Source organism: Anabrus simplex, chromosome 8, assembly GCF_040414725.1.
Source record: "Anabrus simplex isolate iqAnaSimp1 chromosome 8, ASM4041472v1, whole genome shotgun sequence".
NCBI lineage: Eukaryota > Metazoa > Arthropoda > Insecta > Orthoptera > Tettigoniidae > Anabrus > Anabrus simplex.
In genome coordinates this window covers 221,730,994-221,755,305 of record NC_090272.1, presented here as the reverse complement: position 1 = coordinate 221,755,305, position 24,312 = coordinate 221,730,994, and the positions used below count along the sequence as shown (strand labels likewise).

Here is a 24,312-nt window from a genome sequence, read left to right as displayed (position 1 = left end):
ATTCAAGAGATAGTGAGTTCGAACCGCACTGTCGGCAGCCATGAAGATGCTTTCCTGTGCTTTCCCATTTTAACACCAAGCAAATGACAATTTAGGCCACGGCCGCTTACTTACCACTCCTAGCCCTTTCCTATCCCATAAGACTTATATGTGTCGGTGTGACGTAAAGCAAATAGTAAAAGGAATACATATTTTCGAAAACTCTACCCCTACAATGCACTCAAAATGACTGTCAGTGACGTAACTGTAAAGTGGAAGCATGAGTGAATAACCCCAGCACAACCTCGATCTGATCGACTACATTTTACCGACACCCAGCGACCAACGAACATTACTGTACGGATGGTGGTACTAGAAAATTGTCGCTTGTCTGCAGAAAGAAACACCAGGAAGTTTCAAAGTACAGCCATTCCTATGACTCCACCTGGGACTAAGAATAATATTGTTTCAAGTCAAATAGCTGCCTATAAACCAAATAAATCCCCTCCTAATAAAAAGTCCCGCCTGGCGTGGTGTATAGAGCGACGACACTGGACACTGGAACAGTGGAAACAGGTAATTTGGAGTGATGAATCATGTCGTGAAGTTTTGCAACCCGATGGGGGGATTTGGATATGGTGAATGCCCGGGAAACTCTATTTGCCTGAATGTTTAGTACCAACAGTGAAGTTTAGAGGATGTGGTATTGTGATGTAGGGATGTTTCTCAAGGCAAGCACTCCCCGGCCCTCCTATAGCAGAAGTGCATGACTGTAAACGCAGAAGAAGATCAATACAGTCTAAATGTTTTCGTACTATCTAGCGTAGAAAATCAGTTCAGTGATAAACATTGCCTATACCGGCATGATAACGCTCCGAGTCATAAAGCGGACTTCCTGAGCCAATGATTTAACGATAATGATATTTTTCAAGTGGACTGACTCGCCCATAGTCCCGATCCAAACCCTATAGGACACCTATGGGATGAGTTAGAACGGAAACTTTCTTCCAGACCCCACCATCCGAAATCAACACGTTCTCTGGATACGGGACTTCGTGAAGAATATGATGCCAATCACAGGCAAACATTCCGTCCCCTGGTGCAAAATCTTCCCATCAGAGTCAAGGTGGTGATAAAGGAAAAAGGCGCACCAACATCATATTAATGGCGACTACTAGAGAATATTTTACCAGCAAACTTAGTCTTCAGTAAGAAGTAGATACCCGGATACTTCTGATCAGATAGTGTAAACAAAAGGCAATCCTAAACACTTTACCAGCACCTTGTTGCCTTTACGCCTAAGTGTCTTTCTACCAAATAGAAACCTGCATCTAATCCAACTGAAATATCTGGAAACTACAGGCAGTGGGAATGGAATTCTTAAGAACTATGATTCAGAAAACGAGGAGGAAAAATATAAGAAACTAGGAGATAAGCCATCTTGTCAAAGTGGAAAATCCCTTAGTGACATCTGTGCCGAATCCCGCCTGAAACGGTTTAGTCATTTCAAAATGGACCCACAAAGAGCAAGTAGAGTGTGGTTTAAGGAACAAATCGAAGGAAAGAGGTCGGCGAAGGAAGATGTGCATCGATTAAATTAGAAATGATCTTGCTTGCAGCAAGTTATTGCATATGCCATCTACATGGACAGAAGTAAAAGGAGAGCGATCATTTACCGCACCCGCGTAACTGGAGCTAGTTCAAAATGATAATGATTAGTTTTATTTTCATTTTAAATTGTTGAATGTTAGAATTGACGGTGGTTATGTGTAAGAGAGGGCTGTGAGTATTACAAATGTAGGTCAAGTATAAATACATAAATATTACTTTAAACAATTTTGATTTGAATGTTTATATAGTTGCATTGTTAAAAAGTACTTTACCTACGCATGATGTTTTACGAAAATAGTTAATTTCTCTACCACATAACAAAACTGTTTTATTGAAGGTTGTTTCTTACCTCATCTCGATTCACACGAGGAGAATGTAAGCGTTCGCGTGCCATATTTATACGAGATTTAAGACTGACCTCGTGCTGCGATGGCTCAAACATTTCTGCCTCAAGTATCGAAATCGAAATCTTCTTCTGAATAAGAGTAGCACTTTACTTTGATTTACCCTCTTCTAAATCTAAAACAAACAAACAAAAGGTATCACTCTTAATTGATTGCCTGTATATTTTCTACAAATTAAACTGGTACCTAGGTTTTTTAAGTCTCTTAGTACCACCCTCAAATCCCTGGAATATATCCGGTTGGGAGGGAAGTCCTTTCTTATCACCATTTAGGACGCCTGGAAGGTATGCATATTCACTTAACGGTGAGGACGGACAAGTTGCCGGCTTAACTCCTAGCCATTCCAGTGGTAGGACACCTGTGTTATCGGTGTGTAGTGCGGGTTGTGGCCTTCCCAGGCTGAATATTCCTGCTGTTTGGATTATAATGCGAACAGAATTACATCGAATCTGTAGCTTATGTTTCAATGTAAAGATCATTTAGAGACCCCTAACGTGTTGTGCACAATTCTGCACAACAGATTGACCAGAGTTGTTCAAACAGTCGATCACAATCAATCGGTCGATATACCGCCTGCATTTTGAGGAGATTGCATCGTTTAGAATTGAAACAAATGAAATATAAAATAACTGCTTAAGTTCAGTGATAAAGAACGTTTCTGTTATTGAAATATATTACTGAACTAAAATTTTGCTAATCTAATAATATATTGAAAATAATGTGTCATTACGCAATAAATAAATAAATAAATACATTATCATTATAGACTGTTATGCCTTTCAGCGTTCAGTCTGCAAGCCTCTGTGAATTTACTAAACGTCGCCACAATCTTCGATTTGCAACTAGTGTTGTGGCCTCATTTAGTTCTATACCTCTTATCTTTAAATCGTTAGAAACTGAGTCTAATCATCGTCCTTTTTTTCTACCTCTACTTCTCTTACCCTCCATAACAGAGTCCATTATTCTCCTAGGTAACCTATCCTCCACCATTCGCCTCACATGACCCCACCACCGAAACCAGTTTAAGCGTACAGCTTCATCCATCGAGTTCATTCCTATATGCCCGTTTAAATTATTAATAAGAGAAATAAATTATTTTATTATTTATTATGTATTTGCATACTTGGGGAAAAACATTACGACCTCAGTTCCTGAAACCAAACTGGGAGCCCGCTCTCAATCACACCCTGCTGAGTGAACGAGTTCTAAGTGATCCTTGTTTGGTGAGGTGAGGTTGCCAAACCACTTTCCCCAGTCTTTACGCTTTCTTCGTGTCGAGTGCAGTACTGTAGATGATTTGGCACTCCGGCTACAGTGGACGTAGTCAGTCCTCTAAGACGCTAATAGACACCGACCGCTGGAGAATAGTGATGTGAGGCGAGGTCGTCATGTTTGTCCCCAAGTATAACTAAAAAAATATGTACACGTGCGGTCGCAGCATATCCTTATGTTTTTCACAAGTATTTGGGATCAAATCCTGTTCTTATTGATAATGATTAATATTTCAATGTTACTAACGAACTATGCATGTCGCGAAAGAAATTCGCTGTCTGAAATGTATCACACAATAAAAAAGTTTGGATGCCTCTGATATAGACCATCACTTGGCACTTGTTGAGTTATTATAATGTTTAGGCTAAAACGGAACTACTATGTCACTTTTTCATAAAATGATTATTTTACTGCAGTGTGCAGGATATTATATGGTAAATGAAACCACAATGAAATGTTTTTTGTACAACATGCAAATATCCAAGCCTGAAGCGGCTATTCACACTGATTTACAGCAATTTGTAGGTTGCAGTTTAGAACTTTTATTTGTTTTTAAAATTAACAATATTTTGAGGTGAATTTTACTCGACTTGTTAATAAAAATAAATATTTCATATTTTAATTTAATTATCCGTTTAAGTTCCAGGATTGGTCTTTTCCTCGGACTCAGCACAGGATCCCACCTCTACCCCCTCAAGGCCAGTGTTTGGAGTGTGAATTTGGTTCGGAGATACAACTGAAGAGGAGGACCACTACCTCGCCCAGGTGGCCTCACCAGCTATCCTGAACAGGGTCACTGTGGTTGATGGGAAGATTGAAAGGGATAGACAAGGAAGAGGGAAGGAAGCGGCCGTGGCCTTAGCTGCCTCTGTGAATCAGTGGTAGAGTGTCGGCCTCCGGATCCGAAGATAGCGGGTTCAAACCCGGCAGAGGTCGTCAGAGTTTTGAAGGGTGGGAAAAAAGGCCATTCGACACTCCATGTCGTACGATGTCGGCGTGTAAAAGATCTCTCGTGACACACTTGGTGTTTACCCAACAAAATTCATTAAATCTCTTCAATAGACGCCCAAGAGAGTTTTGGATTACCCGGTCTGCTATCTACTGGGCCTGGAGTAAAACAGAACGTCGAAATTGACGAGCAGACAGGCAGATGGCGTCAAATTGAAATGTCTGCACATGGTAGCTGAGGCCATTCAATTATTATTATTATTATTATTATTATTATTATTATTATTATTATTATTATTATTAGGTACTATCCCGGCATTTGCCTGAAGGAGAAGTAGGAAACCACGGAAAACCAATTCGAACATGGCTGAGGGTTGGGAATCGAAGCCCCTCTACACAGTTGACCTCCCGATGTAGAGTGGACTCCGATCCAGTCCTCGTAACATTTTCCAAATTTCGTGACAGAACCGGGAATGGAACCCGGGCCTTCGGGGTTGGCAGATAATCACACTAACCACTGCACGACAGAGGTGGACATAATATAAATTTACAACTGATAAATATCTATCTACAATGATACCTCTAAATAATTTTATCCGTTCCTTATGTTGTGTTGACACAAAACTTTGGATTTCAAATTTCAAATGATGGTAGTGGTGGTGATTACTGTTTTTTTTGCTAGGGGCTTTACGTCGCACCGACACAGATAGGTCTTATGGCGACGATGGGACAGGAAAGGGCTAGGAGTGGGGAAGTAAGCGGTCGTGGCCTTAATTAAGGTACAGCCCCAGCATTTGCCTGGTTTGAAAATGGGAAACCACGGAAAACCATTTTCAGGGCTGCCAACAGTGGGGTTCGAACCTACTATCTCCCGAATACTGAATACTGGCCGCACTTAGGCGACTGCAGCTATCGAGCTCGGTACAAATCTAAGAGATGCAACACTTCGAAAAATAAAGGTATCGGCCAGAGAAGGACGAGGCCACGAAGGGTGTGAAAATACTGTAAAAGACTCCCTAAGCCTTCATAGATAATTCCGTTGGGGTCGCGAAAGAACAAGTTTGGATCAACGAAGGTTGGAGAGAATAGGGGAAAGTGAAGAGCCTGGCATAAGTGAAAGCAATCCCAGGTCTCAATTAAGGGCCCGGAGGTCACCAACACACGTTCCCAAGTCAGGAGTCTCTGAGGCCCCTTTTAGTCGCCTTTTACGACAGCCAGGGGATTTCGTGGGTATTATTCTACCAACCCCACCCACAGGGGGATCAAATCGCATGTGCAGTAATAACAACATAACCACTGAACTCGTACATGGAATATCCCAATTTATCTGCAATGTTCATGTCCAAGAGGGTAAGCACATAAATAATACGCAGAAAGTACAGTAGTTACGAAGTTACTACATTTTGAAGGTAAAAACAACATGAAGCCTGAACATTCACTCTGCGGAAACAAGTGAACATATGAAGACATTGTCAGAAAACTACATTCTTTCCTCTAACGAGACGGCACTGGACACAGAGGATCTGCAAGGTTGAAATAAACTAAATGCGCGGAGAAAGTTTCAATGTCCAAACAACGATTTATCGTTGCTGGAACTCTGACGGTCTTATTATGATTATCATTATTATTGATGTTGTCGTTGTTGTTCCGGGGTTACCCGTGCAGCAGAAAGAGGTTAAAGAAGGTGCCGGGATGAATGGGTCTAACTACAATGTCAAGAACAGAATTTAAAACTTAAACTGAAGGTTATATTTTCAGACATCAAAATTTGACATTTTTAACAAGTAGCAAAAGTTAAACAGATTGGTAAAAAAATCCAAGATTCAGAACCTTAACACCTTGGGCTTTAAGCCCCTAGCTTAACATTTCCTGAGTTACACGCTCAAATTTACAAAGATCACAAATTTACTCAAGGGCAGAAATCCCACTAATTCATGGAGCACTTGCTCCCAAAATTACAACATCTAGCCTTCCAGAGGCATTCCTAAATCTTTCTTTGAAAAAGAGCTAACAGGCTCCCAGTTTCTTCTAGCCTATTCAAGGCAATATCAGAAAATTACAATCACTCGCCATCAAGGCACAACTTACAAATTTGAAACAGGTATATCTAGTACCGAACCTATTGGGCCTTTGCGGAAAAGAACAGGTTAAGTAAATGGCCCGAAACACGAATTGAATGGAGGCGTGTACTTGCACTTCTAGATATGAACTCTTAAAACCCAAAGGGCACTAGGCCGATGAAACAGGTGCTATTCCCAAACTGCTGAGGTGACTCGTATAGAAGTAACTTTAATACATTGCAGAAACGAAAGATTACAAAAACGTGGTACCTCAAACCAAGATGAAGGGGAGCTCGAGAGGGTACATCACTCTCTATCCCTGATTTACAGTTGAAGATTTTATGAAGTTATTACATTAGCCGGCAGAAAGTTACATTTTTAGAAAAGGAGGTTACATGGTTAACGATTTTGGACCTTTCCCTCGGGTTAAACTGCGGAGCTAACAAGAAATAAAGATGTTATGTGGCCATTATCTTGTCGATGTACTGCTGCCTGATGAAAGCGGCTGCCCGCATCCTGCTTTGACACACACACTTTGTAAGATTACGATCAATTGGCCAAGAAACGAACGTGAAAATCCGCCGCTTATAAACCTTCGAGGAAAGTTCGAGACCATTCAAGATTAAACTACCCACACCCTGTCATGTTTATGGGTACTTTCAAAGTTACACTCAAAATCGAAGAAAAGAAGAAGAAGACAGTGATTGTTAGAAAATTAATTACAGAAATTAGGGATTGGCTAGATTCAAAACTGACGGGAATAAAAAAGAGATATTGCCAACCCAAAAATAAATGAATATCAATCAGTAAAAACAACTTATGAATACAAGACTTCTTTAAATCAAAAGCACCAGGGTGCATGGTCATAGTTTTTAGTAGTGACATCTGTGGAAGAATGTCCAAATTTCTTGATGGATAGCAAACAAAACTAGTAGAAATTCAGCCAGTTCAGGAAACTTCACAATAAAAAAATGATATCATATTTTAGTGGTGACATCTTCTGAATAAAGTTCTAAGTTGGTGTAGTTTCAGTTTCACTGTTTTACCGATAGAGGAGTTCTTTTAGGCGCTAATTTTGAATGCGCGGCGTAGAGGTGTACCTCCCGGTACAATTATTATTATTATTATTATTATTATTATTATTATTATTATTATTATTATTATTATTATTAGCAGCCGACCCGTGTAATGTTCGTGCCTATAACCCGGTGGCCCCGGCTTCGATTCCCGGCCAGGTCAGGTATTTTACCTGAATCTGAAGCCTGGATCCAGGTCCATTCAGCCTACGTGATTACAATTGAGAAGCTATCTGACCGTTAGATAGCGGCCCCGGCCTAGAAAGCCAAGAATAACGGCCGAGAGGATTCGTTTTGCTGACCACGCGATACCGCGCAATTTGCAGGCGTTCGAGCGAGCAGTGGTCGCTTGATGGGACCATGAGTAGGAGTAGTACGCTGGTTCTAATCCACTTTATGGTGGGGTCGGTGGGGGGTGGTGTGGGGTGGACGGGGTCGTGTTCTGTGCTTTGATTGGTGGGTGGGTGGGAGCGTGGTCTGTGCTCTGATTGGTGGGGACGGGGCGGAGAGCCTGGTCTGTGCTCGGATCGGTGGGTGGGCTAGTGCGCGCGCGCGCGGGTTGCGGGAGCATGCTGGGGTGGGGTGTGGAGTGCGACCGGTGCGGCTCTCCTGCGCGGTTGGCGTGGATTCCCCCCCCCCTACACATCAGCGGGCGCGCTAGTGGCAGGTGACCTCCTTTGGACCAGGTGCGCTCTCCCGCTGAGTAAACATCGTTCACCTCTTATGTTTAAATGAATGCAGGTGTGGTTTGCAGGTGTGCTTAAGAAACAGGGGGTGTTACAAAATTAGAAGCATTGTTGGCTTGCACGTGTGCTCTCGGGGAGAGCGCTCTCTCACCAAGCCAACCACCCACGGTTTAATCATTTGTGCTCTCCTGCTGGTGAAAAAGCGTGTAGAGCTTAGGAGTAGGGGTAAGAGATTGAGTGTGCATATGCTGGAGGGTCTTGTGGAATACATTATGAAATCATCTCTGACTTTCAACAGAGTATTATTCAACAGCAATGTGGTGCGGGTAAAGCAGAGCTTTCCTCGATTTCAAGTACCGTTGGACATGAGTTGTAACCGCAGCCTTCAGCAGCAGAAGGAGGAGGAGGAGAAGGAGGAAGAGGAGGAGGAGGAGGAGGAAGAGGAGGAGATGGGCTGCAGCCTACAGCAGCAGGAGGAGGAGGAGATGGAATACTTCCATAGCCTCTAGCAACAAGGTGGTGACGAAGACATGGAGATAGAATATGTTCATAGTCTTCACGGCCTTCACCATGAGGAGGAGATAAACCGCAGCCGTGAATACAGCTTTGAAGAGGAGGAGGAGAAAGGAGCATGGTTGCTCGATCCAAAAAAAGGACTGAAAAAGTGCTGGAGATCATAGAGGAAGAAGAGGAACTAGAGAGAAAACCTTTTCCTCTTTAAGAAGGAGGAGGAAGAAGAAGAAGGTGGTGGTGGTGATGATGATGATGAAGAAGAAGACGTAGATGGTGATGATGATGATGAAAAGACATTCAACTGTTTTAGATTTTGAAAAGCCTGTGTTCCTCCTATAAGTAACACTTCACAAAAAGTATGTTCCAACAATTCAACAATCACTTTATCCAGAGACACACACGTGTCCGGGAAATGGAGTGCTTCATGTTGGTGAGGAAGTGAGATGTGATATCTGAGTGAAATAAAAGCTAATTCGAGTGAGGGTGTAAGATCTGGACGACTCGCGAGATGCCGTCAAACGTTCTGAATAAGAGGAAGTGTTAGCAAGTGCTACAGAGTGGATTAAGTGGGGTAAGAATCGAAATAGTGATACACGTGGTTAAGGGCAATCTGCAAATCGACCACCTAAACAAAGATCCTGATAATGACTAGCAATTCACTTGTGTGATACCAGCAAATGTCCTGCCGCACACATTACAACTGTGGATCTTCTCTCCAGGATGAACGTCTGCCTGCTTATATTGCAGCTGTGTATCTCCTTTCCAGAGTGAGCCATCGCCTGCAATATTGGTGAAAGTCTATCAGCACTTAATACAACTCGGTCTAACTTTATCCAGAGACTTAAAGAAGTTCCGGACAAAAACAGAAATAAACATCGGAATTGCAAATCTAGGAATTACAGTAGAACCTGCGTTTAGCGGAACCTGTCTGACGCGGAAACGGAAGGAAAGTTTGCGACTATAACGGAAAGGATGTGTAAATTTCCTTCTTAAACATTTTCAGTACATGTGTATTACAAATGGATCTGAGATGACCGAGATAATATTTGCTAAATGAAATTCACGAACACTATAACCAAGGCAATGCCAGTCCAGAGCATTACATGTCCATTGAGTCAGAAGTGGCGTTAGAAAACTTCGAACAATTCAACACCCAGTACCTCTAAGGAAAGGAACAGAAATTGGTAGCTATAAAGACGAGAATGAAGATTATGAAGAGCATGGTTTATGTAACGTGAAGTCCTACCGACTTACCCTATCAGCCATAAACAACATTCAGTCTATTTTGCTAAGTAAAAATGACGGGGAATTATTCGACATTATTTGCCGAACCCATATTTTAATTGAGAACCGAGCTACTAGGGATAGTTGTGCGCAGCGTACAGTACTGGATTACTGGAAGAAGTACTGTACAGTAGTAATATTGCTGATATTTCTATAAAACATTTAATTTATAATAATAATAATAATAATAATAATAATAATAATAATAATAATAATAATAATAATAATAATAATAATAACAATAATAATGGTGTGTGGGCTCCGAAGAGGCCTGTTGCAGGTCTTTCGAGTTGACGCTGTATAGATGACCCGCGCGTCTACGACGATGAGGCCCTACTATGATTAATTGTAATGCTGAAGACAGCACACACACACACAACCAGCCACCGAACTATCGGAATTAGCCAGTGAAGGTTAAAATCCCCTGCCAGGCCAGGAATCGAACTCGGAACCCTCTGGACCGAAGACCAGCAGGCCAGAAGGCCAGCCATGCAACCAGACAGTGTAATGAGTATAACTTACTACTGTTCAATGTGAGGAAGTTCTAAGCAAGAATAAATTTGTGTCAAAACTGATGAACTAGTGTATATTATTGTGTGGTTAGTGTCATTATTGTATCTACTACTTCTTCTTCCTAATCGGTTTTCCCTCGGACTCAGCGAGTGATCCCATTTCTACCGCCTCACGGGCAGTTTCCTGGAGCGTGTGACTTTGGGTCTCGAGATAAAAATGGGAAAGAGGACCAATACCTCACCCAGGCGTGTCACCTGCTATGCTTAACAGGGGCCTTGTGGGGGGATAGGAAAATGGGAAGATTGGAAGGGAGAGACAAGGAAGAGGGAAGTACGCGACCGTCGCCTTATGTGAGTTTACCACTTGAAGGATTGTTGGGGCGGGAATCGAACCCGGCCATCTAGGCGTGGCAGCTAACCACTACACCACACAGGCCGGCATAGTAGCTGCCATCGCACAAAGTAACATCAATATACTACTAGATTATCTTACGGAGGTATGCACTTATGATTTTTAACTACCTTTTTGAACTTGAATCGCGTATACAGCGCGGAAAAAATTCAGTTCCTTAGATTTTACTGTACTTCAGAATGTATTGAGCGAAAAGAAGAATCTCCAGTCTGACGTGTAATGTACATGTTAAAATGATGAAACAACAAATGCATGTACGCGGATGTCTACCCACCTCCACCATCCTTTAAGGTGCACCCATACTGACATTTTTTTAGTTAACTTTGTTAATAAACAATGTTCATGAACAATTTTGGATGCCAATAAACAAAATAGCGTGTTCATAAACTTTTCGAGCATGTAGAAAAATAATATTTCTTTAACTTTTGTGAAAGAAACATTTCGTTAACAATTCTGTTCGCACATGCGCAAGTACGCAATTAAAGCACGCAAATTCGTAGCGTGGAATAAGATAATGTCTTATTTCTTCTAAAATTTGACTATCAAATCGCAAGCGAAATTTCTAATATACAGTACCTTTAATTCTATATGATATCTTTTTAGCTCTGTTCTAATGTAGTTTCATTTCCAGCTTCGCTCCTCGCTGAATAACCTAACGTGTATATCATCCAAATAACAGCATTCTAACTAGATAGGTTAAATGAATATTTTATTTATTTCGTACCTTTACCAATTTCTTGATATTGTTGTATAAAGCTCCGACACAATAACTGAAATTGTTCGTTGTGATGCTCTGGACAAATAGGTATTTAAGTGAAATGTCACCAGTTGCTAGGAATCTTAGAATTAGCCTGTCATTAGTGGAACCGGCTTTCCGATAATTTTCATCATTACTTGCAATTTCACACCCAATTACTGACAACGAGAACTGAAAATCATGTGGGGGCATTCTCAATAAAATTTTGAAAGCCTGCTGCATAATGAATTAAAAGTTCTGTCGTAAGTGTCCTCTCCAGACTTAACTCTACTCGCCTTTTCAACACTTCTCTTTGCCACGCTTTTCTCTAATTGTACTCACTAAAATAATGAATGCCTACAGCTGGAAGTATTTTCTTCGTCCTTACCCTATCCATTGTAACCTCATAAACAGCTATTTCGGTGTGGACACAATGTTCAATAAGTTTGTTAACAGAAGTTTATTAACATGCTGAGAAATTATTTTAATTAACTTTGGTGTGGACTAAAAATTAGCTTCCTTTCCTGATATTGGGTCAGGGTTGAGGTGAGATGAATTCATATGGCATGTTTTTACGGACGGTTGCACACATCAGTTGAGGAACTAATAAAGAGGAACCGGGCGAGTTGGCCGTGCGCGTAGAGGCGTGCGGCTGTGAGCTTGCATCCGGGAGATAGTAGGTTCGAATCCCACTATCGGCAGCCCTGAAGATGGTTTTCCGTGGTTTTCCATTTTCACACCAGGCAAATGCTTGGGCTGTACCTTAATTAAGGACACGGCCGCTTCCTTCCAACTCCTAGACCTTTCCTATCCCACCGTCGCCATAAGACCTATCTGTGTCGGTGCGACGTAAAACTCCTAGCAAAAAAACAATAAAGATGAAAGTGGGGTAACGATGTGAAAACTATCAGCTGCGGCCCATGAATATGAACTGAAAACGGGAAACCACGGAAAACAGTTTCTTAAGCTGCAATAACTCCTTCGTGATATTTTCTGATAGAAAATATGCATTACACGCGATAGAGTCCATTGTCGAAACACATTCTTGTACAAGATATACAACTGTTGATTAGCCCCGGGTTCGATTCCCGGCCGTGTCAGGGGTCTGTAATTGTAATGATTAATATCCCTCATTTGAGTCCAACTGTTCCTCCAACGCAGAATTATGTATAGAATGAATATCAGGATCGTCATCATCGCGATCACTTTGCTCACTATTATCAGCATCCTCGTTGAGGACAATATTTAATTCATTTTCAATAATTTCCAAAAAATTAAGGCCGTAACTGAAGCATGAGTTTCTCTGACAGCCGCCGTCACATAACTTACCCACAGACTCCTTCAGTCACTCACAAAAGTAATTACAATGAACGAGCACGCATGACAACATTTACGAGATAAACTGCGTCGTGGGGTCGAATATGGAACCCACTAAGGATTATCAAACTGTTACAAAACGTATTAAACTGAGCGGAACCTTGCTAGCCTGGCAACAGCCAAACCACACGAAGGCAGGAAGGCAACTTAATTCAGCGGTATCTTAAATGACCTCACGACGCAGTTTGAGAGTTAATACATTTTTGAACGAGCTATGAAATATTTTTTGTAAATTTTCTTCACGTTTCCGGAAAAAAAATAAACATTTAAAGTCCTCGCGCGGAGAACCCCTCATCTTTAATAAAGATTGTTCATCCTCCCATCTGCACAACATGCAATAGTGTGCTGACTGTGAAGCACCATCATCACAGACTGTTCACTGTACAGTACCACAGTATCCAAGGAGGCACTCTCATCTCCTTCACTGTGCAATCAAATCACTAATTTTTCAAAGACACTGGACTGTATTGAAATATTTAACTGTTCAATTTAAAATACCGAAATATCTTATATTTTTCTTGTTCTTCACTCTGTACCCAGTTGTTACAGTAATGTAATGTAAAATCTAGAATTAGAAGTCGCAGTAAGACCTTGGGGTTACAGCGACTATAAACTAACTTATTAAAAAAGTTCTCAAGACAGCTGACTCTTGGGTTCGAACCCACGTGTCTCCTGAATGCAGAGCTTGGTTCCATAATTGTGGCGCGTCAATACGCATTGCCACTCAGTTAGCTTACAATTATATGATAATAATAATAATAATAATAATAATAATAATAACAATAATAATAATAATAATAATAATAATAATAATAATAATAATAATAATAATAATGAAAATACTCTGCCTGTTTCCAGTCATTCGACCGCGTCAGGAATGGAATACAGTGACTATATGTAGAGTGTGGCCAAGTCCAGTCCAGCCGACATGTTTCAGCCAAGTACTCAATCAACTGATAGCTGAAGGAGAGTGATATTATTATTGTTTCAATAAAGAATAGACTAGATCAATGTTTTAAGATGTTACTTATTTTTCTTATTCTCTACGTGTATAGGCCTGTCAATATATTTGTTATATTCAGAGTCTGAATTGTACGTAGTATAGGCCTACCAAACCAAACCAAACCAAACCCCATGGCATTACAGCCCTTGAAGGGCCTTGGCCTACCAAGCGGCCGCTGCTCAGCCAGAAGGCCTACAGATTACGAGGTGTCGTGTGGTCAGCACGACGAATCCTCTCGGCCGTTATTCTTGGCTTTCTAGACCGGGGCTGCTATCTCACCGTCAGATAGCTACTCAGTTCTAATCACATAGGCTGAGTGGACCTCGAACCAGCCCTCAAATCTAGGTAAAAATTGGTATAGGCCTACAAGTCACAATTATTGAAGAGGTTAGAGATTCTCTTGTGTAGGTATGTAGGTAGGTAGGTAGGCCTGTAATAACATTTAGATTATAATACATGTGGCATAAAATAGTACAGTCATTGTCTTGAATAATGTAGGCGATGGCTGTAAAATTAGCCTAAATTTAAATTTAAAAAGATAACATTGCTATATTCCAGGTTACATGGTTTTACATATCAGAGTATACAACGCAGTATTATCAAACTATACTAGAAATTTACTTTTTTATATATGACCTTCTGGTATGGTCCGCCTCTGTGGTGTAGTGGTTAGCGTGATTAGCTGCCACCCCCGGAGGCCCGGGTTCGATTCCCGGCTCTGCCACGAAATTTGAAAAGTGGTACGAGGACTGGAACGGGGTCCACTCAGCCTCGGGAGGTCAACTGAGTAGAGGTGGGTCCGATTCCCACCTCACCCATCCTGGAAGTGGTTTTCCGTGGTTTCCCAATTCTCCTCCAGGCGAATGCCGGGATGGTACCTAACTTAAGGCCACGGCCGCTTCCTTCCCTCTTCCTTGCATATCCCTTCCAATCTTCCCATCCCTCCACAAGGTCCCTGTTCAGCATAGCAGGTGAGGCCGCCTGGGCGAGGTACTGGTCATTCTCCCCAGTTGTACCCCCGACCAAGAGTCTGAAGCTCCAGGACACTGCCCTTGAGGCGGTAGAGGTGGGATTCCTCGCTGAGTCCGAGGGAAAAACCGAACCTGGAGGGTAAACAGATGATGATGGTGATGATGATGATGATGATGATGATGATGATGATGACCTTCTGGTATATATATAATCGTAACACACGCAGAAGATAGAAAATAATATGATTAGTTAACCGATTGGTAGACAAAACTGTATTACCTAGCTCCATATTTACCGTATATTAACATAATATACCGTACCATTTACTCGTGGTACTAATCGAAATAATAACGAAAACCTGCTACTCTTTAGTGGTGAAAACAAGCAACTGCCATGGTCCCTGGGTGGTTGTGTGTATAGTGCTCCTTTAATGATGGCTACGGTTTGATCCCCACAATGGGGAATAAATGTTAGTATCACTATACAATAGGCCTATAGTTTGAGGAAATACTACTTGTTGCTCGGTGATAACAAGCAGTTGTCCTGGTCCCGGAGTACTTGTATTCAGAACTCAATTACTGACCACCCGCGGTTCGATCTCCGTGATGTGCGACTAATTCTGTGCCCCAGTTCGGTTAGAACTGGTAGATATCCGCTGTATTTTAAACATTATATTTGCTACTATCGGTTTTGCTAATACAGTTTATTACTGTTATCATTAACTTCTTCTTTTTCTACCGCTCTTTCCACAACAGTGGGGTTGTGGGTGGGAACTGCGTCACACATGTGGACTTGGCCCTGTTAAACGGACGGATGGCCTTCCTGACGCCAATCCTATATGGAAGGGTGTAATCACTATAGCGTGTTTCTGTGGTGATTTGTAGTGTGATATGTTGTCTTAATATGAAAAGGAGAATGTTGAGACAAACACAAACACAAGTACCCACTCCCCAAGCCCGAGCTATTAAAATACCCTACCCGGCCGGGAATCGTAGCCGGGACACTCTGAACCGAAGGGCAGTACGCTGACCATTAAACCACGAAGTCGGACTACTGTTGTTATCATTATAATGTATGGGAAAATTCGACTTGATGTAGGCGGCACTTATAAACACGTTCTTTAAGAGATGAATAGCTATAAAAGTTTGAATTCGAGAATATATCAATCATGATAATTCATAAAGTTAAAATACGTGAAACTTACAGTTAATGATCGAGAGTGACCTTTCCTGTAACTTTTGTTATGTACAGGTTTTGGATAAAACATATATTTTCGTGGATATTTGGAAATTTGTGAATAATATAATCGTCAAAATCTTTGTTATTTTTCCTTACACGGTAAAATCACACGGAATGTAAAAGATTGGAAATTATATTCTAAACAATTTTCGTTATGTATAGTTTTTCGATACGACAAATATTAACGGAGAAATCTGACATTTACTGCCTTGGCCTCCAGAAAAATACTAACCCATTTTGTTATTATTGTTACCATTATAATGCATGAGACAACTCTGCTAGTTGCTTGGAGCGTCTTATAACATGCTACTTTCAAAGCTGAAAACCGGATCTCTTTCTGCATCCATAAGCTTAAAAACCTGGGGCAATTTTCTTCAAAACTCACACCTCAGAAATACGTAAATTCAAACACATTTCAAAACTATTAATACTAAATAATCTTCCGTGTTTAATAAAAACATATTTTTGGTTGTATTAAGGTTAAAACAGGTATCCCGTACTTCGCATAAAGAGTGTTCTTACCCTGTGAGGAATACACACGTTTAAATCAGCTGACGGGACGTTTGGCTAAGAAATGGCGGAGACAATCAGAATGAAGCACTCGTTGGCCACACTGTACAGACAGAGTCACTGTAGAATGGAATGAATGAAGCCCCCATCTAGCGGCTAGGACAGGAATTGTGCCAGCTGTCGAAGCCTGTCGCACTCCACTGGGGCAATGATTAAATGACTGACAGATGAAATGAAATGATATTGGAGAGTGTTGCTGGAATGAAAGATGACAGGGAAAACTAGAGTACCCGGAGAAAAACCTGCCCCTCCTCTGCTTTGTACAGGACAAATCTCACATGGAGTGACCGGGATTTGAACCAAGAAACCCAGAGCTGAGAGGCCGGCGCGCTGCCGCCTGAGCCATGGAGGGCCTAATAATAATAATAATAATAATAATAATAATAATAATAATAATAATAATAATAATAATCTTAAAGCCTCTGCTAACGGGTAGCAGGCCTTCTTAATTGGTGCCATATAGATGGCCTGCTTGCCACTTTCGAAATTCTGATTGTGCTGATATCTTAAAATGAGAGTACAATTCTACTTTACGGATGCAGAGATGGTTTAGTTTTGTCGTGTGACATTCAAACATGAAAAACATGGAGTGCCATGACTGTTGGTCGTCATTCAAAAGTCATCTACTCCAGCCAGAACCGAACCCGTTAACTTGACATCACGAGTTGGACACTGTACCACTGATCAGTTAACAAATCAATCAATCAATCAATCAATCAATCAATCAATCAATCAATCAATCAATCAATCAATCAATCACAACTGATTTAATAACATAACAACAAAGAATCAATTTCTTGAACATACTTACATAGATATTCTTGACACAGGGAGAGAACATGGTATGTTCTTTCTTCAACAATTTCGTACGATGCGTCGTGTTGCTTTCTTAATTTCCAGAAATATTATTTCTCATACTGAGAAAATAAGGTGATTAAAATGTCCACCTGTATGACTTCTTGTAAGAGCGCACTGAGTAGCAGACTGCCAGCTCGTTCAAGATTGGGGGAAGCGAAAGGTTCATCTTCTTTTAAATACTGGTTTAGACGCTTCAGAGCACTTGTATTTCCCAACTGAGACAATAGAATGTATCAATGGCACAGCTGGTGTCGCAGTTGGAGGACATCTAAACCATTAATATCCTGTCTTTGTTCCAGTCGCGACAGAAAATAAAACAAGTAAACACTGGTAAGGGCTCCATCAACTCAGCAGGTGGAGGAAGGGAGATCCGGGCACAAACAAATGATAAAGGGGAAGTGTTGCCAACATTGGAATAGGATTACCCACTAAACAGCTGATTGAAAACCACCAGATACAACTCGTCCTCCCACCTCCCCTTTTACACTCAGTAGGTTTTCACTGAGTTACGAAAATACGTACTGTATGGACACGAAAATTCCGGGAAGTCGTGCCTGGTTGCGCTTTATGACGGAAAAAAAAAACGTATTTAAAATTTTAACCTTTAAAAATCCCCACATTCTTCGTCTTTCAAAATCCTGACATCAGCTTTTCCCTAACGCCATTTTAAATATCTAAATGTCGGATTTAAGTGATAGTGGTCCGGCGTGTATAGAACAGGCCCACGCCCCTTTTTCTCGTACTGTCAGATATTATTACCTTCAAAGTGTCCGGCTCCATGGCTAAATGGTTAGCGTGCTGGCCTTTGGCCACAGGGTTCCCGGGTTCGATTCCCGGCAGGGTCGGGAATTTTAACCGTAATTGGTTAACTTCCCTGGCACGGGGACTGGGTGTATGTGTCGTCTTCATCATCATTTCATCCTCATCACTACGCGCAGGTCACCTAAGGGTTTCAAATCAAAACATCTGCATCTGGCGAGCCGAACTTGTCACTAAAAGCCATACGCCATTTCATTTTTACCTTCGAAGTTCTTTCGCACTAGCATTTCAATAACACCACTGGAGCATCTTTAGGCTGTGCGTAAGAGGAGAAGGACATCTGAGAGAGTAATTCACAGCCCAGGGCAGTTTTAAAGCAAGCGTGTTTCTTAAAACTTTCAACTGCTTTTATACACACTTAAGAAAATGGAAATTGCAACACCATGAAGTTATTGGTCGTTTGTGTTGATTTTCAAGGTATGTAAACGATCAAAGTTTTAGACCCATTGGGTTGTTCCTACAGGTCTCCCCACGTGATTGGTCGCGGAGGAATCAATTCCAGTATACGGACTCTGGTGTAGCGTAGTTGACTTGCAGTCTGTGCAGTGAACTGTTCCCCGTCAAACATGCCTCGACGACAGAGAGGAGCACGCTATCAACAACTGTCGTCGTTTGAGAGGGCGCGGATAATTGGGCTGTGTGAGGCTGGATTGTCGCTGAGGACTGTCGCTGCACATCTTGGCCGACAGGCATCTACGGTACAACGTGTACGGCAGCAGTAGTCAAATAAAGGTACCCACACTCGTAGACCTGGCACAGGCCCAGCGCGACAGACAACTGTGAGAGAGGATCGCCGCATCATTCGGATGGCCCAGATGGAACCCCATGCAACAGCAGCGCAAATTCGAGCAGCTGTGACACCCCACGTTACACAACAAACAGTTAGTAATCGCCTGCGTGCAGCTGGCTTACGAGCCCGTGTCCCAGCAGAAGGTGTTCTATTGACCCCACAACAGCAACGTGTAAGGCTGGCCTGGTGTCGGGAAAGATCGGCGTGGGTCTACGAATGTTCAATAAATTTCCAATTTCTTTGAAATCATTTAGGAAAAGGCTAGGAAAGCAACAGATAGGGAATCTGCCACCTGGGCGACTGCCCTAAATGCAGATCAGTATTGATTGATTGATTGAATGGCATAGGGTCGTCTTTAGTGATGAATCGCGCTTCTGTCTTGCCCGCAGTGATCGCCGGAATCGTGTGCGCCGACGTACCAGGGAGAGGAGCCGCCCAGATCTTATTGTCGAGAGGCACACAGGGCCAACACCAAGCATTATGGTCTGAGGAGCTATTGGCTTTAATGTGAAATCACAATTAGTGTTTGTTGAGGGCACTATGACTGCTCGACAGTACGTTGATAGGGTACTCAATCCAGTGGTTGTCCCTATGATGGCGAACATTGCTAATGGGATGTTCCAGCAGGACAATGCCCGAGTTCACACTGCACTCATCTCCAGAGAAGCTCTCCACGACATCACAACCTTAGCATGGCCCGCTAGATCCCCAGACCTCAGTCCTATTGAGCATGTGTGGGACATGATGGGTCGACAACTGGCCAACCGTCCTCAGCCACCCACAACTCTGGAACAACTGACCCGTGCAGTGCAGCAAGCATGGGCCACAATTCCTCAGGAAGCGATCCAGGGCCTTATTGACTCCATGTCTCGACGAATTCATCAATGTACGTATTGCAGCTCCTGATGGGCACATCCTGTATGGATTGTTGTCCAAACTTGCGGTCAAAGGGACCTGAAAGTGTAATCATCGAATCACAACCGAACACTCGTCCTGCATGTTCAATTGCACCAATGTAGCACCACTCCTTTTGGGTGTTGCAATTTCTATTTTCTTCAGTGTACCTTCACACTTTTCCAGCTCTTTGCCATTCATAAAATTCTCTTTGCAACAGAGTTCTTACCGGAGTAACCTGAACTTCTCAGAGAATATTGCAATATGTACATGAATTAAAAATTGTTCTACATTTTATTATTATTATTATTATTATTATTATTATTATTATTATTATTATTATTATTATTATTATTATTATTATTATTATTATTATTATTATTATTATTATTATTATTATTATTGAATATTAGCCTCCGTGGCTCAGGCGGTAGCGCGCCGGCCTCTCAACCGCTGGGTTCCGTGGTTCATATGCCGGGCACTCCATGTGAGATTTGTGCTGGACAAAGCGGAGGCAGGACAGGTTTTTCTCCGGGTACTCCAGTTTTCCTTGTCATCTTTCATTTCAGCAGCACTCTCCATTAACATTTCATTTCATCTCACAGTCATTAAACATTGTCCCTGAGGAGTGCGACAGGCTTCGGCAGCCGGCACATTTCCTATCCTCGCCGCTAGATGGGGCTTCATTCATTCCATTTCTCACCCGGTCGAATGACTGGAAACAGGCCGTGGATTTTCAATTTTCATTTGACATTCTCATACTTTATTATATTTTATTTACCTAAAATTCGTAGCTCGTATCCCTAGAAGGATTAGAGCTGTGGATTTTTCCCCTTGTGGTGTACCATGGACTACGTTAATCAGCATTCATTTCTGGTTAATCTTCATTCGGTCAGTCCAGTGTTTCTTTATCCGTTCGGAATGGACATCATTACGTTCTTGCGACCAGGTGTTGCCGGTCCGTTTCCTATTCGTGTGATCTTGGTTGATCATTTCATCTCAGAATCCCGTAATTTTGTTGATGCTCTTCCTATTGTATGCTCCATCCACGTCCTCTTTTAGGCCAAGTATAATTTGTGTCTTCCTCCCCTCCATATATTCCAGAATTTTCTGAGTTGTGAGATTTATCCTAACTCGCTGACTACTTTTAAGAAGATATAAAACTGCTTTTTAATTGAAAAATCTGAATATCTTCATTTAACATGAAAATTAACATTCATTAAATAAAATACACAATCGTCGAACCCTGGACTCACACTTACTTCTTACCTGCTTACTTACACATACGGTATTTGAAGGGCGCCAGCTACCACTCAGTGCAGCAATAATAGAATGAGAATCTTGACTATCTCTAGGGTGTGGGGTAATAAGCTTACTTTTGACAACATACCATATAAGTTCTGGGAAAAGGAGATTGACGTTAGGTTTCCCCATTAATTTTGAGGTTAAGATATTTTACTGTCATTGAAATAAAACTATGAATTCGTTTGATAGAACAAAATATATTCTTTAAATAATATATAAAAATAGTGAGTCTTGTTGTGATAAAACAGATGAGAATATGAAATTATGACATTGCAACTGAAAGAAACTAGGCATGAATTTGAATTCTTCTTGACCGGACATTTAACAATTTATACAAAATATATCCCTCACTGTTTCACTTGACTGTACCTTCAACACTTTGAGTGTAATTACGACGTATTCCTTAAATCTGGTGTTTACTGTAGATGTGTCAGCCTAATTTGGTGATGTATCCATGTGACTGCTTCTTCTCCATATCATATGACCTCTTTGTAAGTCTGTATGGTATCACTTCTTTGCAAGTGTGTCCATCAGTTCACCATCCACTTCTTCTCTCTTCACCTTCCGTTTAACTATTGACTCCCATTGACTGACTGAAGCCACTCCATCTTCGTTCACTCTCCGACCAACGGTGGTCTCTGCTTCCAATTGAATAATGACTGTCCACTTATCCATTTGACTTCTTCACTGTTCAGCTTCCGCACAACTAATGACTCCCGTTGACTGACTGAGGCCACTCCATCTTCGTTCACTCTCCGACCAACTGTGGTCTCTGCTTCCAATTGAATAATGACTGTTCACTTATCCATATTGGCTTCTTCACTGTACTGCTTCCGTTTAACTAATGACTGACGCTACAATATGCAGCCACCTTTTATAGACGTTGCATGGCACAGCTACGTAACCTCCAAAAATAACAATGACCTAGTCCCACAACGCCTCAAACTGTTGCATGTAATTGTGAAATGCCCTGGGGCTCCCTAAGAAAATCAAAGGAACAGAGCTCAGGGCTAAGTGAGCTCGATGACGTAGCCATGACGTGGCGATGACTTGACAGAAATGTCAGCAGTATTGCACAATATAGCAATGTCATATCCCACATCTGATATATAATAATTCTCACTATACATGTCTTGAGTGTTATTCTACACATACGTGTATATGCATACATCTAAGTACAATCCTGCAAGCGACAAGCATTGCAAAATTGAATTGAATAAGACTGATAATAGCAATAATAGTAATCATATCACAGATAAAATAATAATAATAATAATAATAATAATAATAATAATAATAATAATAATAATAATAAAATAATAAAAATACAGATATCATCCTGTAACGGGATTTGAACCGTTACAGTTGTTCTCCTGGGTTTCATGTGTCCGTAGAAACAAAGCCTTCTCTTTTTAAATGATGTGATTTTTTCTGTCTTTTTGTATAATAATTCCACATTTGATCGCAGTCGAATTTCTTGTTCCATTTTCGTAGGCCCTAGTATTTTCTTCAAGATTTTTCTCTCTTTATTCTTAATGTTTTGTAGTAAGCCCTTCATGTTCAGTGAAATGCATTCAATCAAATACAAGCTTCCTGCATTTAGCACAATGTTGTGCTGTCTGAGTTTTGCAGTGCCTGAGATTGATTTTGTTATATTCTTCTTCTTTCTATCTCTTTTATGTAAGTCGGCTTAGTATTCTTTTCTGGTTCTATATTTTTATTTCATAAAAGTTCGCGTTCGCTTACCCGAGGAAAATGACCACGCTCTGCCACCAGTGTTGCCAACACGGTGGTTTTACCTGTTAATCTAGGTTATTTACTCTTTGGGCAAATTTTATCACATAGTATGCAGTATGCTTATGTCAGTGAATATGTTGGTGGTTTTCCACGAAAGCTTTATGGAATATTACGTAGCGTCTATAATAATGTGACAGGTCAATCCATTCATTCAGGATGGAATGGAATGTTCTCTCTTTAGTTGCTGGGTTCCGCAGTAGTAGGCTGAGACATTTATTCGATTTATTCGATTCATTTCATTCATTCACTCATTCATTCATTAATGCTCTCTCCCAAGTTGGTGGCTATCCGCGTGACTGGGTGAGAAGAGTGTTTATTCATTCATGCACGAACACAATTCAATCATGAAATTATTCACTCACCAATTCATGTAGTCATTCATGATACCATTCATTCAAAACGGACGTTGTAGTTGTAGGATAACTCTATAAAGAGTGGTAACGCAAAAAATAAGCACTAATACAACTTAGGAAGGCTGAGATACTTGTTGTCCTGGTCTATGTAACATTGTTAACGTCTAGGACAAAAATAAATAAATAAATAAATAAATAAATAAATAAATAAATAAATAAATAAATAAATAAATAAATAATTTGTCCGCCTCTATGGTGTAGTGGTTCGCGTGATTATCTGCCACCTCCGGAGGGCCGGGTTCAATTCCCAGCTCTGCCACGAAATATGAAAATTGGTACGAAAGCTGGAACGAGGTCCAACCTCGGGAGGTCAACCGAGTAGAGCAGGGTTGGATTCTCTCCGTTGTTTCCCACTTCTTCACCGGGGTAATACCGGGATGGTACCAAACTTAAGGCCACGACCGCTTTCATTTCTGTCCCTTCCAATGTTCCCATCGCCCAAAAGGTCCCTGTTTGGCTTCTTTGTGGGATCAAGATGGTGAACATTTGTTCGCAATGTTTTTGTTGACCACTCATGCTTCCAGCTTTCATTTAGGTCAAATCCATCCGCAATGAGTTGCCCCGCAGTGACAATTGCTGGTCTTCTTGAATGCACAAGTTTCAACGGGTAACCGTAACAAAGAGAAGAGAATCACAGATTTTTTTCAAAGGTGTTAATGGAGGTAAGTTTCTTGTTTCACCACTGTATGTACTGTATCTTGTCTTCTAAAAAGTTACTATAATAAGGGTTATAATTAAAGTGATGCCGTGATATAGAGTTTGTATAACCGAGCTCGATAGCT

General features: G+C 41.2%; 1 protein-coding gene across 4 annotated transcripts in view; it reads right to left on the bottom strand.

The window, feature by feature from the left end:
* Positions 1-17,646, bottom strand: part of LOC136879010 (uncharacterized) — a 47,573-nt gene extending 29,927 nt beyond the window's left edge. For 3 of the 4 annotated variants that reach the window (XR_011018642.1, XR_010860881.2, XM_067152698.2), the window contains exons 1-2: positions 17,466-17,646; positions 1,940-2,109 (exon numbers count right to left, since the gene is read on the bottom strand). Coding sequence is in view for 2 of the 4 variants with exons in the window: in XM_067152698.2 (XP_067008799.2) it covers positions 1,940-2,032 (93 nt within the window). In the remaining 2 variants the exon portion in view is untranslated. The remainder of the gene's footprint in view (positions 1-1,939; positions 2,110-17,465) is intronic. The other variant, XM_067152699.2, reaches the window with a different exon arrangement.
* Positions 17,647-24,312: the final 6,666 nt, after the last annotated feature.